The following is a 15,138-nucleotide window of genomic DNA, read 5'->3' on the forward strand; positions in this document are numbered from 1 at the left end:
TTGTGGGAACCCTACTGGACAGCCCACTGTATCAGAAGGTGATTTGACTAACCTGTTCAGGGACCCACACTGACAGCATCACTGAATCAAATCCCTCGTGCTGTTGATAGCACACTGGCTGCAAAACAAGCCTGAAGCAATACACAAAAAAATGAAAGGGTTAATATCAATAAAACAACAACAGGACAAAACATTCTTTAGACTTTCTGTAGCTGTGGGTGACAATCTGAAGAAAGTGTCCAACCATTGATGTTCTCTGTCTTTCTTCACTCTTTCCAGAATTTGGTGTATCTTTTCTGCATCATGATGGACAGTAATCAGAGTCTTTCATCCATTTTCTTCAGCTTGCTTCAATAGTCGTTTCAGATATTCATGTTAGCAAGTTTCGTGTCAAGTTGAGATTCATTCCAACAGGGTAGGCAGCAAATCTTGAATCAGAATGTAATTAGACTGTAACAACTGGTCAGTCATAACAGGAGCTGAATAATTAGAATCACATCCCATAGGCCCCAACCATACTGTCAATGTCTGTAAATTTTCCTCTGACTGGGGCTAACACAGCCCTGCAATCCCCACACCTGCACCCTCATATGGTAGCTGAAATAAAAGTGCACTAGCAGCCCTGTGACCATCAATCTGCTTTTGTATAGCATTGTCCAATCGGTCTATAAAAGACACATCGGGTTCCTGCAAGGCCCCTGCCTTGGCAAACATCTGTGAAAGTACTCTCCCCACCCATCCAGGCACTTGCCTCCAGGCCTGAACAGCCACACGGGTGGCCCACTGGAATACCAAGGGTTTAGATCTGAGCTATGAAGCCAAACAGAAATCATATCAACCACAGTGACTGTCTTCAGTCACTCTAAATTCCATTCTAGAAACAACCACCCCTCAAGGCTGTTTCCCAGCCCAACCTTGCACCCCTGCATACAAACACTCCCTGGTATGCACCAAACCCAGGTGCACTATCAGCAATTAATTTTTCTTCTGTAGTTATCCACACTGCAGATACAGGATGGCTTGCAGTTCCCACATCTCCCCCTTTCCCACTCTCCCCTGGTTCTAAGCTGCTTTGTCCAAACCCAGTACTGGTAAACCTCCTAACTGGCTTAGCTTTTCAATCACTTGTTCAATGGGGTTTCCTTGTTCTGACACTAGTATGAGGTTTTCTTTTTTTTTCCCTTCTTTTTTCTTCTTTCCATCCACCCCATCTAGCAATGCAGTATCTGCTCCTTCCCCCATGAGGCAAACTGGCCAGTTCTGGGGTTTCTCCCGTGGCCTCTACTTGTATTTATCCAATAAGTTGCTAATCTCCTCAGGACCATAGTCTGGCAATTCATCTGTTTTCACTTGTCTGTTTGCCCTGGTAATCATTTTACATTTAAACACAGGACCTGCACGGGCTCCTTCCTTTTTCATGTCTGCCTCGTCTCTGGTATTTAATTCTCACTCACTGGTACCCCAAACATCTCCATTCCATGTCTTTGGGTCCCAATCTGGTTGGGTTATTGCTGCCCGTTCCCACGGTCCCGCATCCACGCTGCGCAGCCCACACAGCACAAGATGTTGCTAATTTCTCTAGTGTTTTTTTTCCTGTCACCCTGATGCTGCTTGGGTGGCAGCTAATAAGGCTTGTGGTTGCACTACCCCTCTCGCTTTTTCAGTTAGCAGTTCCTGTTTCAACCAATCTATCTGTTCCTCCAAGTCTTGGATTCATCCCCAGGTTAATTTAAACAGATCAAGCAAGGCTCCTTCCATGTTGCAGGCACTCTTCAGGCTTTGTGGTTTCTCTACAAACTGCCCCCAGTACTTCAATAGATCGAAAGGGCATTTTTCACTCCACGGCTCCGGCCACACCTGAATACAGGTTTACCACCTATCCCACACAAAGTACTCCACGGCTCCGGCGTCCATCCTGGCCGGTCCCCACCGGGGGAGCACTGGGACCGAAGCGGAGGGCATCTTCCCCTTGAACATGATTACCCAACCCTTTCAAACAACTACAGGGGCCTCACTGCCTTCTTTTCTTCTTTTTTCAGTCGCTCACCCTGCTCTACGGCGGCTACAAACGCCTGCCTGCCCGGCAGCAGCTACAACCGCCTGCCTGCAACCACACTCCTGCTTTAACCCTTTCTTGCCCGCAGTGTTAATCTGCTACCCATTAAAAGCTTCTACGCGAGACTGACAACAAAAATACACAGAACACCGTCTCTCGGTGCAGCTATACACTCCACTGACCAGGTTCTGCCTTCAACACACACACACGAAGGATCCCACAAGCACACTCCGCACAACTACAATACTTCAAACACACAAAATCCAGCCAAAAAATCATTACCCGCTACGCGGCCGTACGTACAGAAAGGTACTGCAATCCGGTAGCTGTGCCCCCGGCCCACGTACAGAACGTGGCGCAATCCGGTAGCTGTGCACCCCCACTTCACAGTAATACGTGGCATAACCTGGTAGCAGTGCATTCCGCTACCCGGCCCCACTAATTCTTGTTATACCCAACTATTTCTCTCACGCTCTCTCAGACCCGGAATCCCACCCTCGTCGCCACTTACGTTCCGGAGTTCGAGAACTCTGGGTTGACAGAAACACAACACAATACAGAATCGTAACTAGTTTATAAATACAGGGAAAATATAGAGGTAACAAAAGACGTTACAGTAAATGACCTCTCTGATGTTTGACCATGCGATGACAATCAGGAAACCAGCTCCAAGAAACAACACCGCAGTGCGAAGGGGTAGGCTCAACCTTAGCGGACATCCCCGCGGAGGCACCACCCACCTGGCTAGTATAGAGCTCTACCTCTCCGCATCGCCTAAAGCTCGGACTTTTAACTAGCAAAAAATACGCACTGATTCTGACGCAGGCAGCCAGCCTACATGGAAAAAAAGCAGATACCTATATCTAGAAAGCTCTCCCAAGAGTCGGGACTCTTCCGGGGAGGAGCCTAGTCGTAACTTCCGGGGAGGAGCCAAAGTAATAACTTCCGAGGAGGAGCTACCACGGCCGGACTGTAGTTTTCTGGTTTTGCGCGTTCCGCCACGGACTGTTATTTGGTGTCACTGACACACATGGCTTCTTCCGACTTGGAGCGCAAGCGAAAGGAGCCTGAGCCCGAGGCAAAGGTCGGCAGCGAGGAAGCGGCGGCGGGAGATGAGGAGGAAAGCTGGGTCGGGCCGCACCCGGGGGAAGCCGCACAGGCGAAAAAGAGGAAAGGTAACAAGAGGAGGGGAGTCTTCACCTGCTTGCTTCTTCCTTGGGGAGCGGCCCGGGAGACGTCCGTGGCGCTGCCCGGGCCAGGTCCGGAGGATAGAGGTTGATCGTCTCCAGGCCTTAGCGGGAGCGGTCCCAGCCTCTGGCGACTGATAGTTGGGTCGCTACCGGGGGATGGCCCGGGTGGACGAGGGGAGCCGGTGGCCTGAAGCCGTGTCGTACATAAAACGACCGGGCCGTGGGGGGACTTTTTGGGTGCAGAAATACTGGCCAGGGACGCTGTATTTCTGCGTTCTGTGGAGCACACCCACAGGCTAAGAGTTCCTGCTTGCAGCGCCAGCACTGCTGAAGCTGTGCTGCTCTCAGCTGTGAGGTTAACTCTTTTCTGGGTCACTGCCCGAAGCTGAGGGAGTAGGAAAGGCTTAGGTACTGGTTTGCCTGGCAATTCACAACTCTCTGGGTATCACTGTAAAGTAAACTTGAGTTTAACGGTGCTTAGCGGATGCAAACCTGCTGGTTCAGCAACAAATGCTATTGTTCAGGTTTTAATGGTTAGAATGTAAAAATCAGTCAGAAGCAGAAAACGAGATCATTTTAGGTGGGCCAGTTAAGCAATTAAATAGGTAGGTGTTGCGACTTAGAATTTAAGCTACGATACCTCTGTGGAATCTTGAATCTCTTAAAATCACAGGGATACATTTGAGTTTGGAAAAATGAGGTGTGGATGGCCATCTGTCAGTAACATAAAAAATTTTATATTCTCTGATACTATATTCTGTGAGATTTTTTTTTTTCTTTTCTTTTGCATATGTTCAGACAAGGTAATAGTTGCTTTAAATAGGGGTGTCTGTTTGGGTTAAAGTAGAGTTTGAGTACCTTTAGTCTGCCAAGTATCAATAAGTGCAAGTAGAAAGCCACAGTGTAAACCCCTTTTATTATAGCATATTCTTGATTAAGATGGGAGTAAGCAATTCAAGGTGAAAAGTGAGGGAAAAGACAAGCTACATGTACCTTTATAAATAAAATAAATACTGATTTTTCTTTTTATTCTGTTTAGTTCTTGAATTTGAACACGTTTATCTTGCAAATCTGCCGTGTGCTTCAATGTATGAACGCAGCTACATGCACAGAGATGTCATCACACATGTTGCCTGTACTAAGTAAGTAGTCCTTTCTTTTTCCCATTGTATCTCATTGTCATAGATGTATTTTTATATATACTAGGAGGTTTTTATTATATAATCTTAATAATGGAAATTTTCTGTGTCCAGAGGGGCTATTTTAAGGTGTTTGGTTGGTTGTTTGGTTTTTTTTTTAAACTTAAGTTTAAAAGAAAGGGTTTACTGAAAAGCAAGATAAAAATTGTGTAAACAGTAAAAGAGGCTCTTGAAATCCTTATTTCAATGTGCAGGGTATGCAGGAATAAGAGTAAACTGTGTCTGAACAAAACATGATTCAGCAAAACTGCACAGATTGAGGAGATAGCTTTCTTCCCTTTTATATACACATACACATTAGTTAATAGTAACTACTGTGAAACCAGATGTAAAATAGGAGTAAAATTTACGTAGTTAAAAAGGATAGTATTGTATATTTATTCAGGTTATTGACTTTTCAGAGATCAATAATTTTGGTTATTATTTTCTTTTGTAATTGTAGGACAGATTTTATTATAACAGCCAGTCATGATGGTCATGTGAAATTCTGGAAAAAAATAGAAGAAGGAATTGAGTTTGTTAAACACTTTCGGAGTCACCTGGGTAAGTTGCTTTTTGTTCTTTAAAGGACCTTACTTTCCCACCACCCTTGCTCTTAGTATGAAGAGGGAGTGTAAATAAAGAGGTGAGGAGTTCTGGGATTCAGTTACTGCAGTCAGTGATTAGATGGTGTCTACCTATCTTCATCCATTCCCCTGTCCTGTTACATTTTGGTCCCAGACTTCAGGAGGAATAAGGTTAAGAATAAAATATGTGGGACTTCTGCACAGGTCCCATACGCTCTTTGCATTGCCTTGTGACCTGTCTGTGGGGAGAATTTCTAAGACATGAATAAGTGAACAAGGTACATAACAGAGTTCATAAAACAGAGTTTAAAAGTATGATGCTTTAAGTAAAGCTACCTTCGTTCCATATTTTTTACTTTTTTTGTTATTAATGGTTATTTTTGTGTCATGTTATCGCAACTGTAAATTCTGCATCATTGTCATGAATATCATCTGAATTGCAATTAAGCATTAATAATTTTAATCCATTTTTCTGAGTTAGTAAGTACACATAGCTCTCCTATAATATGCTAAACATTAGATAGGCTGGATAGGAAATGAGGTATCATTGCTATTAGAAATTATAGCCTGATGGAAAAAAAAAACAGTTACAGTAAGAAAAATATCCACTAATAGGTAGTGAAAGCACCATTTCTTTTTAGAGTTATAAAAAAAATGTTATGGTAGGTTCTTGATCTTAACTATTAGCTTCTCATTGCATACAGAAACAAAATGTGTGAACAAAGTCTACCAAGCAGAAATAAGTATTGTGTAAAACTTGTAAGAAGTTGAATTGCAGAGTGATTTTGAGAATTAGGTGTGTAATAGTCTATAAAATTCTGCTGCTTTTTATCTTTTGAGAGATGCAAGCTGAAGAACACGTTATTTTTTAATATACTTTGTTTTCAGGGTTTTTTTTAATTAACATCTTAGATGAAAATGGCTGCCTTTATAAGCTTTCATTTTTGTATATGATACGTAGTTCATTATGTATCTGATTCTAAACAGTGATAGGATACAATGTGTTGTAGTTTTAGGGGTTTTTTTTTGTTTGTCTACTGCTTTTTATTATTAAAGTCAGGTAGCTATTTAATCAAGGTGGAGAAACAGCTACCAAACAGGCTTAAACCTCTGTAGTTTTTTTGCTTGTTTTTAGTTTTTTTTTTTGCTGTGGAATATTGAAATGAAGAATGTTCCTTTCCTGTGTGTTAATAGTGCATTAACTTTTTAAATAGGTGTTATTGAGAGTATTGCTGTTAGTTCAGAGGGGGCATTATTCTGTTCAGTTGGAGATGACAAAGCAATGAAGGTGTTTGATGTGGTCAACTTTGATATGATCAACATGCTGAAACTTAGGTAAGTGCTTGAAAATGTTTTGTTGATATTATAAATGGGTGTTATTGTAAATGGGAGCAGGTCAGTAATTTGGCCAGTTCTAGCCCATATCTTAGCCATTTCCTTATCTCTGTAGTTGCTAACAAGCCTAACGTCCTTGAAGGTAACTCATTTACAACCCCATTGTTCAATCAACCCCATTCTTCAACAGCGTCCCGCAGCTCAGCCCCTGCTGCAGAAGGACCTCCACCAGGGTGCACAGAGTGCAGCCCTGCCCGTTGTGCACCCTCCCCTCAGGAGACCAGTGCAGGCACTCTACACTCCGAGCTCTGCGCTGCAGCCTCCCCTCTCATCGGCTCTGCCTGGGTGCCTACGCTGGCCACCGCCGAGGCAGCCAGAGCAGAGCTCCCAGACCGGGCCCTGGTCGTACGGCGAGTGCTCACCATGCCACTCGCCTGCCAGCCCGAACTGCCTCTGCCCGCTCTGTTTGCCGCGTTCCCTGGGGCAGGTTTTTACCCAGTCAGAGCTGGTGCCGCTCCTCCTGGCTCCGCCCCCTGTGAGTCAGCTGCTCGCGTCAGCTGAGCTGCCGGCTCCTGGGCAAGTCCTGTCGAGGTCCTGAGGCTCCCTCGGTGGCTCTGGCTGCCCTGAGTTGAGGCTCCTGGACGCTGAGCTTCTCCCCGCTCAGGTGTTGAAGGCGTCCTCTCTCGAGCTGCTCACCTCAGCAACTGAAGTCATAAAAGTTACTGAGTCATACAAGTTGGGTACTAGCCATTAATGCCACTTGTGCTATCTAGCTGGATTTCTGTCCTTATTCTTTTATACCCACCTTCTCCCTTCACATTGTCATATCCTCTTTATAAAATGAAATGTGAGCAACAGCAATGGGCTGAGCCATCCACTGAATTGTGGTTTTTTTTAAAAGCTTGGTTGTAACACTTGAATTTTGGGAAGACAAATATTAGCAAGACTAGTAAATACAGTTCAAAATTTGCTTCTGATTATTTGATTTCAAATTTATAATGTAAATGGATTCTTATCTAAGTAACACCATTCCTTATTAATTTTGTTTTCTCCTTCCACTCTTCATTGCAGCTACCACCCTGGTCAATGTGAATGGGTATATTGCCCTGGAGATGCCGTATCTTCTGTTGCAACATCTGAGAAGAGCACAGGAAAAATATTCATATATGATGGACGAGGAAATAACCAGCCACTTCACGTTTTTGATAAACTCCATACATCTCCTCTTACTCAGATACGGTTGAACCCTGTCTACAAAGTAGTAGTGTCTTCTGACAAGTCTGGAATGATTGAGTACTGGACTGGTACTCCTCATGACTACGGATTTCCCAAGAATGTGAACTGGGAGTATAAAACAGATACTGATCTATATGAGTTTGCCAAATGCAAGGCTTATCCATCCAGTATAAGTTTTTCACCTGATGGCAAGAAAATGGCCACTCTTGGGTCTGACAGAAAAGTTAGAATCTTCCGGTTTCTGACAGGGAAGCTCATGAGAGTCTTCGATGAATCTCTGAGTGTGAGTTTGGTTTTGCTTCTCTTCTTTTGAGGTGTTTTCTGTACCTGAATTTGTTTACTAGCACATTCACCTAAGTTGTCTATTTCTGAAGCTGAGCTTCCTTTCCTATATTTTTCTTGCAGAAAAGGTTTTCCATGTTCTCTTCTTTGCCTCTTTTATTGCTTTGCCCCAAAATTAATTCTTACTGATTTATGTTAGTTATATAATGAAACAGGTGTTGATTTTCTCTGTGCTTTCATACTGCTAGATTACTTTTACTACAGAGCAATTGTGGAAAATGCCCATTTCAGATAACATCATAATAGTGAATTTTAATGAATGCCTATTGGGTCATTAAAATAGAGTATTACTTGTATTTATGTTAGTTCCTCAGTTGAGTGGAGTCAGTTGAATTCTGTGTTTTCTAAGGGCGTGATCAGTTTTTTGCTGGATCAAAGGTTTAAAATACATTACAAAGTAGTGCTGAGCGTTTTTTTTCCCCTTTTTTTCCCGTAGATGTTTACTGAACTTCAGCAGATGAGACAGCAACTTCCAGACATGGAGTTTGGCCGACGAATGGCAGTTGAGCGTGAGCTAGAGAAAGTGGATGCAGTAAGATTAGTTAATATAATTTTTGATGAAACTGGACACTTCGTTCTCTATGGGACAATGTTGGGCATTAAGGTCATAAATGTAGAAACTAACAGGTAAGCTCCAATGAGGCATATAGATAAACATGTTTGTTTCAAAATCTGTATTCAGTCAAACTTGGTATGACTGTGTGGGTCTCCAGTTGTTGTCTCTGTTTTATTTAGGCTCTTTGCATTAGACCATAGGTAATATACTGCCATGCTTCATAATGAATTGCTGCAGTTTAAAGCTTAGTAAAATGAAAACATGGCAAGCGTATTTATATTAAAAACATATAATCAATCTCTGGCTAAATGGATGTGGTAATGTAAAGTAAATATGGATCATGCCATTGGGATTTTATCATGTAAGGAAGCTGACTAGTGAATTAGGTAGCAAGTTGGAACAGAGAAGCATCATAAAAACAGTAAAATATTTTGAGAGAGGTTTGGAATTTTGCTTTGAGTCTTGCAGCCAAAAAGGAGAATATCTCTGCCTGTGAGCAGCTAACAGTAGTTACACTTTTTACCATCTTGTACTTCAGGTGTATTCGTATCTTGGGAAAACAAGAGAACATCAGAATGATGCAACTAGCATTGTTCCAAGGAGTAGCAAGGAAACATCATGCTGCAATCACTATAGAGATGAAGGCATCTGAAAATCCTGTGCTCCAGAATAACCAGACAGATCCGACAGTTATCTGCACAGCTTTTAAAAAAAATAGGTTTTACATGGTATGTGTGGTTTCTATTTAAATAACTCAATTCGTTCATTAATGTTTCCTCTGCATTATTTTGTATTTTTCCACTTGCACCTTTCCAGTTATTTTTGTCTTGAGTATGTACAAACAAAACTTTTCCAGAGGAGTCACTTCATATTGCAAGTATATTCTAGGATTTTTAGCTTGAATTATCTATAAATAGACTAGAAAGAGGTTTGTGGTGGTTTTTTTTTTTTCCATTATTGCTCAAGCAGTTAGATAAACTTGGATGGTTTGGGATGTGTAAATTACAGTTCTGCAAGAAAGCTACATGCTTTTGTTCTAGTTGAAAAAAATTATAAATGGGAGCAGGTCAGTAACTTGGCCAATTCTTGCCCATATCTTAGCCATTTCCTTATCTCTGTAGTTGCTAACAAGTGTGTGGTAAAGAAACAGCACCATCAGGACTTGATAGTACAAAGGACATTATGACTAACAAAGACAGGAGTCATCTTTCTGATCACAGTTGAAAGTGAGATGCAATGAATAAGCCAAACAAACAATTCCAGAGTAGTTAGTAGCTGATCTGGGATGTGATCACCTTAGAGGTTAGATATTGACATCTATTGTCTTTCTCTAAATGTGCTTTAATTTGATTGTGTCTTATGTTGGAGTAAGCTAGTATACTTTCTAAAGCTTTGTGTGGTTAATCTGTAGTATATAATGAAATATACTACTCTGATTTTACAAGTAAGGAAAAAAAGACAACATCTGGAACTCACTTAGACAAAATACATGCAGGAAGATGTAGTGGTTGTGACTTAATATGTAAGTCTACTACTTAAGCAGCTACTTGTGTACTTGCATATTTATTCCGTGTTATTTTCTGTAAGTAATATAACACATTTCCGAGATATCTGCTATTTTCCATAAAATTTGCCTTTTTTCTGTAGTTTTTTATTCATGCAGTATTGGAGTAAAAGGATTTAGTTTGACTTTGTAGTGAAACTGAAAGTTTTGGGACGAAACCTGCTAGTTTGAATATAAAGGAACAACTTATTCTCTGCTCTTTTTAAAGAAAAGATGCTCAAGTGTGGTGGGTTTTCTGTTGAAAAGGGGAGGAAGTTTAAAGATAACAGATTAGAAAGAGTTACTTGGATTTGCATGTAGTTATACTGAAATTTCTGACTGTGGAAATGCTGGTAATGCACAACACACAATACTGAAATGCAAGGATAAACTGTCTAAGAATTTTCTTCTTACATTTCAAATATACTTGGGTGTTTAACAGGTTGAATAATTGCATTGATGTCTTGGGTGCAGAGTGCTGCTTAAGATAAGGGGGGAAAAGAGAAAACCAAACAATTAACCTTCTGTTCTTTTGTTTTTCAGTTTACTAAACGTGAACCAGAAGATACAAAGAGTGCAGAGTCTGACAGAGATGTGTTTAATGAGAAACCTTCTAAAGAAGAGGTTATGGCAGCCACTCAGGCAGAAGGTCCCAAAAGAGTTTCAGACAGTGCCATTATCCACACAAGCATGGGAGATATTCATGTCAAGCTTTTTCCTGTTGAGTATGTATTTGGTTTTATGTATGTATTTGGTAATTTTTCTATTATTTCATTTTTTTCTTCCTTCTGTGTTTTTTGGTGGCAGTATTCAACACTTATATTTCAAGCTAGGAGTAATTATTTTCTTCCCCTTTTTCTACTGTCCTTATTTCCTCCCAGCTGAGCTTTGAATTTAGTATCTCTTAAGATTAATGATTAAAAATCTGAAGAAGAGCATGTGGCTTTGTATGCCCTTTAAATCTTTGGCCATGTGCTTGTGGAATGAAGTTGTGAATAACTGTGTACTGATCAGGAGAAACTGGGGCCATAATCTTGTGTTCCATCAGTTATGTCACTGGTGCTTTGTTCACAGGATAGTTTAGAGTATCAGTAAACCTCAGCTAATGTTCGTGTTACAGCTAGAGTAACTCCATAGCTATGGACTCAACTTGGCTATTTTCTCATTTGCTGGGAAAGCATGTGTGACTGTGTAAAACTGTCAGTGTAGATTTACTCTGGCTGCTAATCCATTTCACAAGACCACTGGAATTGCTATTGCAAAGAATTTTTATTCTGGTAGCCAGTCTCTTGAAACGAAAAAATCAAGTCACAAAGGTGAAGGGGTTGGTTGGTTGAGGGTTTGGCTATTTTTTTCCCCTTGTTAGTCCATCAGCAGTAGTCATCCTGCTTCCAAACAATGTTTGCAAGTATCCTCCTCTGAAGCAGAAGAGAACTGACTCAACTGACTAGAAGTTCTATAATACTAGAAAATTTATTTTTCAATCTAATTTTTTATATACAACACTGGACACCTTACATATATATAGCTGAATAGAATTATAAAGGCAAAAGTGAACAACTTTATGCTTATGGAGCATTCACTGCTTAATTGATTTTTGTAAGTTAACTATGTAGAAAGCTGGGAAGGAGCATCTCATCAGTGGTGTCTTGAATCAGTCTTTGAGGAAACACATCTCTTTTCTGACTGTTGTGGTTTAACCCCAGCCAGTAACTAAGCCCCACAGAGCTGCTCACTCACTCACTCCTCCCCGGTGGGAGGACAGAGAGAATTGGAAGGGCAAAAGTGAGAAAACTTGCACATTGAGGTAAAGACAGTTTAATAGGTAAAGAAAAAGCTGCACACACAAGCAAAGCAGAACAAGGAATTCATTCATCACTGCCTCTGGGCAGGCCAGGTGTTCAGCCATCCCCAGTAGAGCAGGGCTCCATCACATGTGATAGTTACTTGGAAAGACAGACATCACTCTGAATGTCAGCTCCCTTCCTTTTAACCCCATTTTATATGCTGAGCACGATGCCATATGGTGTGGGCTCTCCCTTGGGTCAGTTGTGGTCAGCTGTCCCAGCTGTGTGCCTCCTGACTTCTTGTGTACCCCGTGGCGTACTCACTGGTGGAGTGGTGTTAGAAGCAGAAAAGGCCTTGGATCTGTTTAAGCACTGCCTAGCAATAGCTGAAGAATCACTCCTGTGTAATCATGCAGTTTTGTACTCAGGTGTTTTTTGCTTTCAGCTCTGGGTTTCAGGAGGTGGGAATTTATTTCCTTATTTGATGAAAGTTGTTCTTTCTGCAGAGTGCTAAAAAACTGCTCAGTGTAAAAGAATCTTAGGCTCAGCTGAAATCTTGATGACCTTGCCACAATAGTTTTATATTTACCATAGCCTCTATTTTCTGTTACATGATTTTAGATGTCCCAAAACAGTGGAAAACTTCTGTGTGCACAGCAGAAATGGTTATTACAATGGACACATATTTCACCGCATCATCAAGGTAACGTGTAAAAAGGGGTTGTGTTTTTGTTTTTGTGGTTGTTTTTTTTTTTTGTTTTTTTTTTTTTTTTTTTTTTGGGGGGGGGGGTTTTTTTTTTTTTTGTTTTGTTTTTTTTTTTTTTGTTTAGATAATGTACCTTTGTGGTCAGTCCCCTCTGTTAACCCCTTCATTTCTGTGTTGCACAAAGGATTTCTGGCATGGCTTCAGAGTTACCTCTAAAGTCTTTATCACTCACTAAAGTTGTTTAGTAGTTGTTCTGTAACTGGCAAGGTGGAAGGAAAATGAAAATTGAAAGTTCAGAAATTCTGCTTAAGACTTAGTTTCATGTCAGAGGCATTTCTTGCAAGGCTTATCACTTCTGCTGCACCAGAATCAGGCTGACACAGCCTAAATGTTTGCAGAAGGTGCAGGTAGTCAAATTTCTGTTCCTTCAAAGGAATAGCGAGTAAGCTTGTTTTTTCACAAGTACTCAATTGTCATGTCAGAAGCTCTGAATGCTTTGTGTCCCTTATCCACAGCAATTTAACACTTAGGTTGTTTTGAAAAGTTTGAAGTAAGTTTAAAAACCAGTGTCACCTGGTGTAAACCACTTTTTTTATTTATTCTATGTGATGAGGTAATAATCTTTCATTTCTTTGCAGGGGTTCATGATTCAGACTGGTGACCCAACTGGTACAGGAATGGGAGGTGAAAGTATTTGGGGAGGAGAATTTGAAGATGAATTTCATTCAACTTTACGACATGACAGGCCATACACACTCAGCATGGCTAATGCAGGACCAAATACCAATGGATCCCAGTTTTTTGTAACAGTAGTGCCAACGGTAAGTAATATTAAAAGCTCAACTGAAGGCCTGAGAAGCTAACTAGATAGTTAGCTTCTATCTACATACATTCTATCTACATGCATTTAGTTGTAGAACGTATTTTTTTCTGAGGGAAAAAGGAGCACACTAGTACTATCAAAATAATACTTTGTTATTTTGCAAATAAATGCTGCACACAACAATGTATACTATGTAGGCTTCACCAAAACAGTCCTTTAAGAAAAATTATTTTGTCAGTTGTGATCAAGACGCCTTTTGCCTTTAAGTAAGGGCGATACCAAATTCTTAGTAAATCAGGCCTGTTTGCAGTTCAATACTACTAGAGTATTTAATATAAAATGATGTAAATCTAGCTATTACTTAGATTTTTTTTTTTTTTTTTTTGATCCGGTGCCAGGATGATTGTAATATTGCCTTAGTGTAGCTATAAAAGAAGCCAATATTCAGGTTTGAAGATTTCCTTTGATCTGTGTACAGTTTCAGTGCCAAAACCCAGAAATTTTGGTATGTGAATCATACCAGATACAAAACAAATCCTTAAACATAACACTTAAAGAAACTGCATTCTTAGAACACTTATTTCAAAATCATGTGTCTCTTTTTAAAAAGCACCCTTCTACCAGAATTTTGAGGCTTATTAAGTTATATCAGTGCCTATATTCACATTGCTAACTGCGCAAACTCTGTGAACACGATTTTGAATTAAGTAGTATTCTGGACTGGCAGTTACAATTCAGCTGTGAAAATACCATGAAATAGGGTATAGAGAACCAGCATTTCTCTGAACTGGGAATACACTTTAAACTAAACTACGAAATCCTACTGCATTGCTAGAACTCCACCTCTGTAGCACTTTAAGAAAACAATTGTGAAAAGGTGAGCTTAAATGCATATAAATATGTATTAGCTGCACTCTGGTACTTACTTACATGGTAATATTTACATAGTGTTAAGTTTCATAATCTGAACATATAAAATGTATCCATGTACACTTATTGTTGGTCAGTCTCTTTCTGGTTTGGTGCCTAACCTACATGCTGTATTCTATTTTAATATGTTTTTTCTTTTTCCTCCTGTGCCTTCAAACAGCCATGGCTAGACAACAAGCACAGCGTGTTTGGACGGGTGACTAAAGGAATGGAAGTTGTTCAGAGAATCTCAAACGTAAAAGTCAATCCCAAAACTGACAAACCGTATGAGGATATCAGCATCATTAATATCACAGTGAAGTGAGACCCAAAACGGGGAACTAGAAAGAACAGAAACATGTCCCTGCCCATGGCAGGGGGGTTGGAACTAGATGATCTTAAGGTCCTTTCTAACCCTGACTATTCTATGATTCTGTGATTCTATGATTTTTGTTAATTTCTAGATGTAATAAATGCCATGACAGAGCAGTCACAGAATAATTAAGGTCCTTTCCAACCCTAAGATCATCTCATTGGTTTTACTATTTTTAATGTACCTAAAGTGCCCTAAATTTGTATTTCTGATAATTTTGTATTTTAAAGTAAAAACAGCTGCATGTTTCTTATGAAGTCTGCTGTTTTCCTTTTATCTCTTCTATGCAAAACTGAAAAACAAAAACACACACTGTGCCTCATTAGTGTTTATAAAATAGGATCAGGGTTATAGTTTGTGATTTATTTTTTTTTTTCATGTTTATTTGCATTTTTCAAATCTAACTAATCTTTTTCACAGTATTAAAATCTTTGACAAAGGAGAAGGTCATAAATCCCAAGCTCTTCAGTCAATGTACATGCATCTTAGATTAACTTATGATACAGCTTGTTATGAC

At 40.3% G+C, this 15,138-nt stretch overlaps 3 protein-coding genes across 11 annotated transcripts in view; 1 reads left to right on the forward strand and 2 right to left on the reverse strand.

Moving 5' to 3' along the window:
* Nucleotides 1-15,138, reverse strand: part of CENPK (centromere protein K) — a 139,719-nt gene that overhangs the window by 29,228 nt on the left and 95,353 nt on the right. For 3 of the 9 annotated variants that reach the window (XM_080638512.1, XM_080638505.1, XM_080638513.1), the window contains exons 1-2: nucleotides 245-2,922; nucleotides 53-131 (exon numbers count right to left, since the gene is read on the reverse strand). The exons of 1 other annotated variant lie outside the window; for it this stretch is intronic. In XM_080638512.1, the coding sequence (XP_080494638.1) occupies nucleotides 53-79 (27 nt within the window). In that variant the 5' untranslated portion in view covers nucleotides 80-131; nucleotides 245-2,922. Of the gene's footprint in view, nucleotides 1-52; nucleotides 132-244; nucleotides 2,945-15,138 lie in introns of those variants that run through there. 5 more of the 9 variants (XM_080638511.1, XM_080638508.1, XM_080638507.1 and 2 more) reach the window with 4 other exon arrangements.
* On the forward strand, nucleotides 3,018-15,076 carry PPWD1 (peptidylprolyl isomerase domain and WD repeat containing 1). Its single transcript, XM_080636564.1, has 11 exons — nucleotides 3,018-3,231; nucleotides 4,286-4,388; nucleotides 4,888-4,988; nucleotides 6,226-6,346; nucleotides 7,418-7,865; nucleotides 8,361-8,551; nucleotides 9,019-9,208; nucleotides 10,567-10,748; nucleotides 12,432-12,513; nucleotides 13,155-13,337; nucleotides 14,430-15,076. The coding sequence occupies exons 1-11, from the start codon at nucleotides 3,087-3,089 to the stop codon at nucleotides 14,571-14,573; spliced, it is 1,890 nt and encodes a 629-aa protein (XP_080492690.1). The 5' UTR covers nucleotides 3,018-3,086; the 3' UTR covers nucleotides 14,574-15,076.
* TRIM23 (tripartite motif containing 23) overlaps nucleotides 8,310-15,138 on the reverse strand; it is a gene marked incomplete at its 5' end in the record, with an annotated part of 34,603 nt that continues 27,774 nt past the window's right edge. Inside the window, one exon of the transcript XR_013958639.1 lies at nucleotides 8,310-8,438. The remainder of the gene's footprint in view (nucleotides 8,439-15,138) is intronic.

Source organism: Psittacula echo (assembly GCF_963264785.1).
Source record: "Psittacula echo genome assembly, chromosome: Z".
Taxonomy (NCBI): Eukaryota; Metazoa; Chordata; class Aves; order Psittaciformes; family Psittacidae; genus Psittacula; species Psittacula echo.

Bases quoted from the DNA above. Each gene is read 5' to 3' on its own strand.
- PPWD1 (XM_080636564.1), top strand. From the start codon at position 3,087: ATGGCTTCTTCCGACTTGGAGCGCAAGCGAAAGGAGCCTGAGCCCGAG. The intron at 8,552-9,018 runs GTAAGCTCCAAT...CTTGTACTTCAG, and splicing joins ATAAATGTAGAAACTAACAG to GTGTATTCGTATCTTGGGAA. The intron at 9,209-10,566 runs GTATGTGTGGTT...TTTGTTTTTCAG, and splicing joins AAAAAAATAGGTTTTACATG to TTTACTAAACGTGAACCAGA.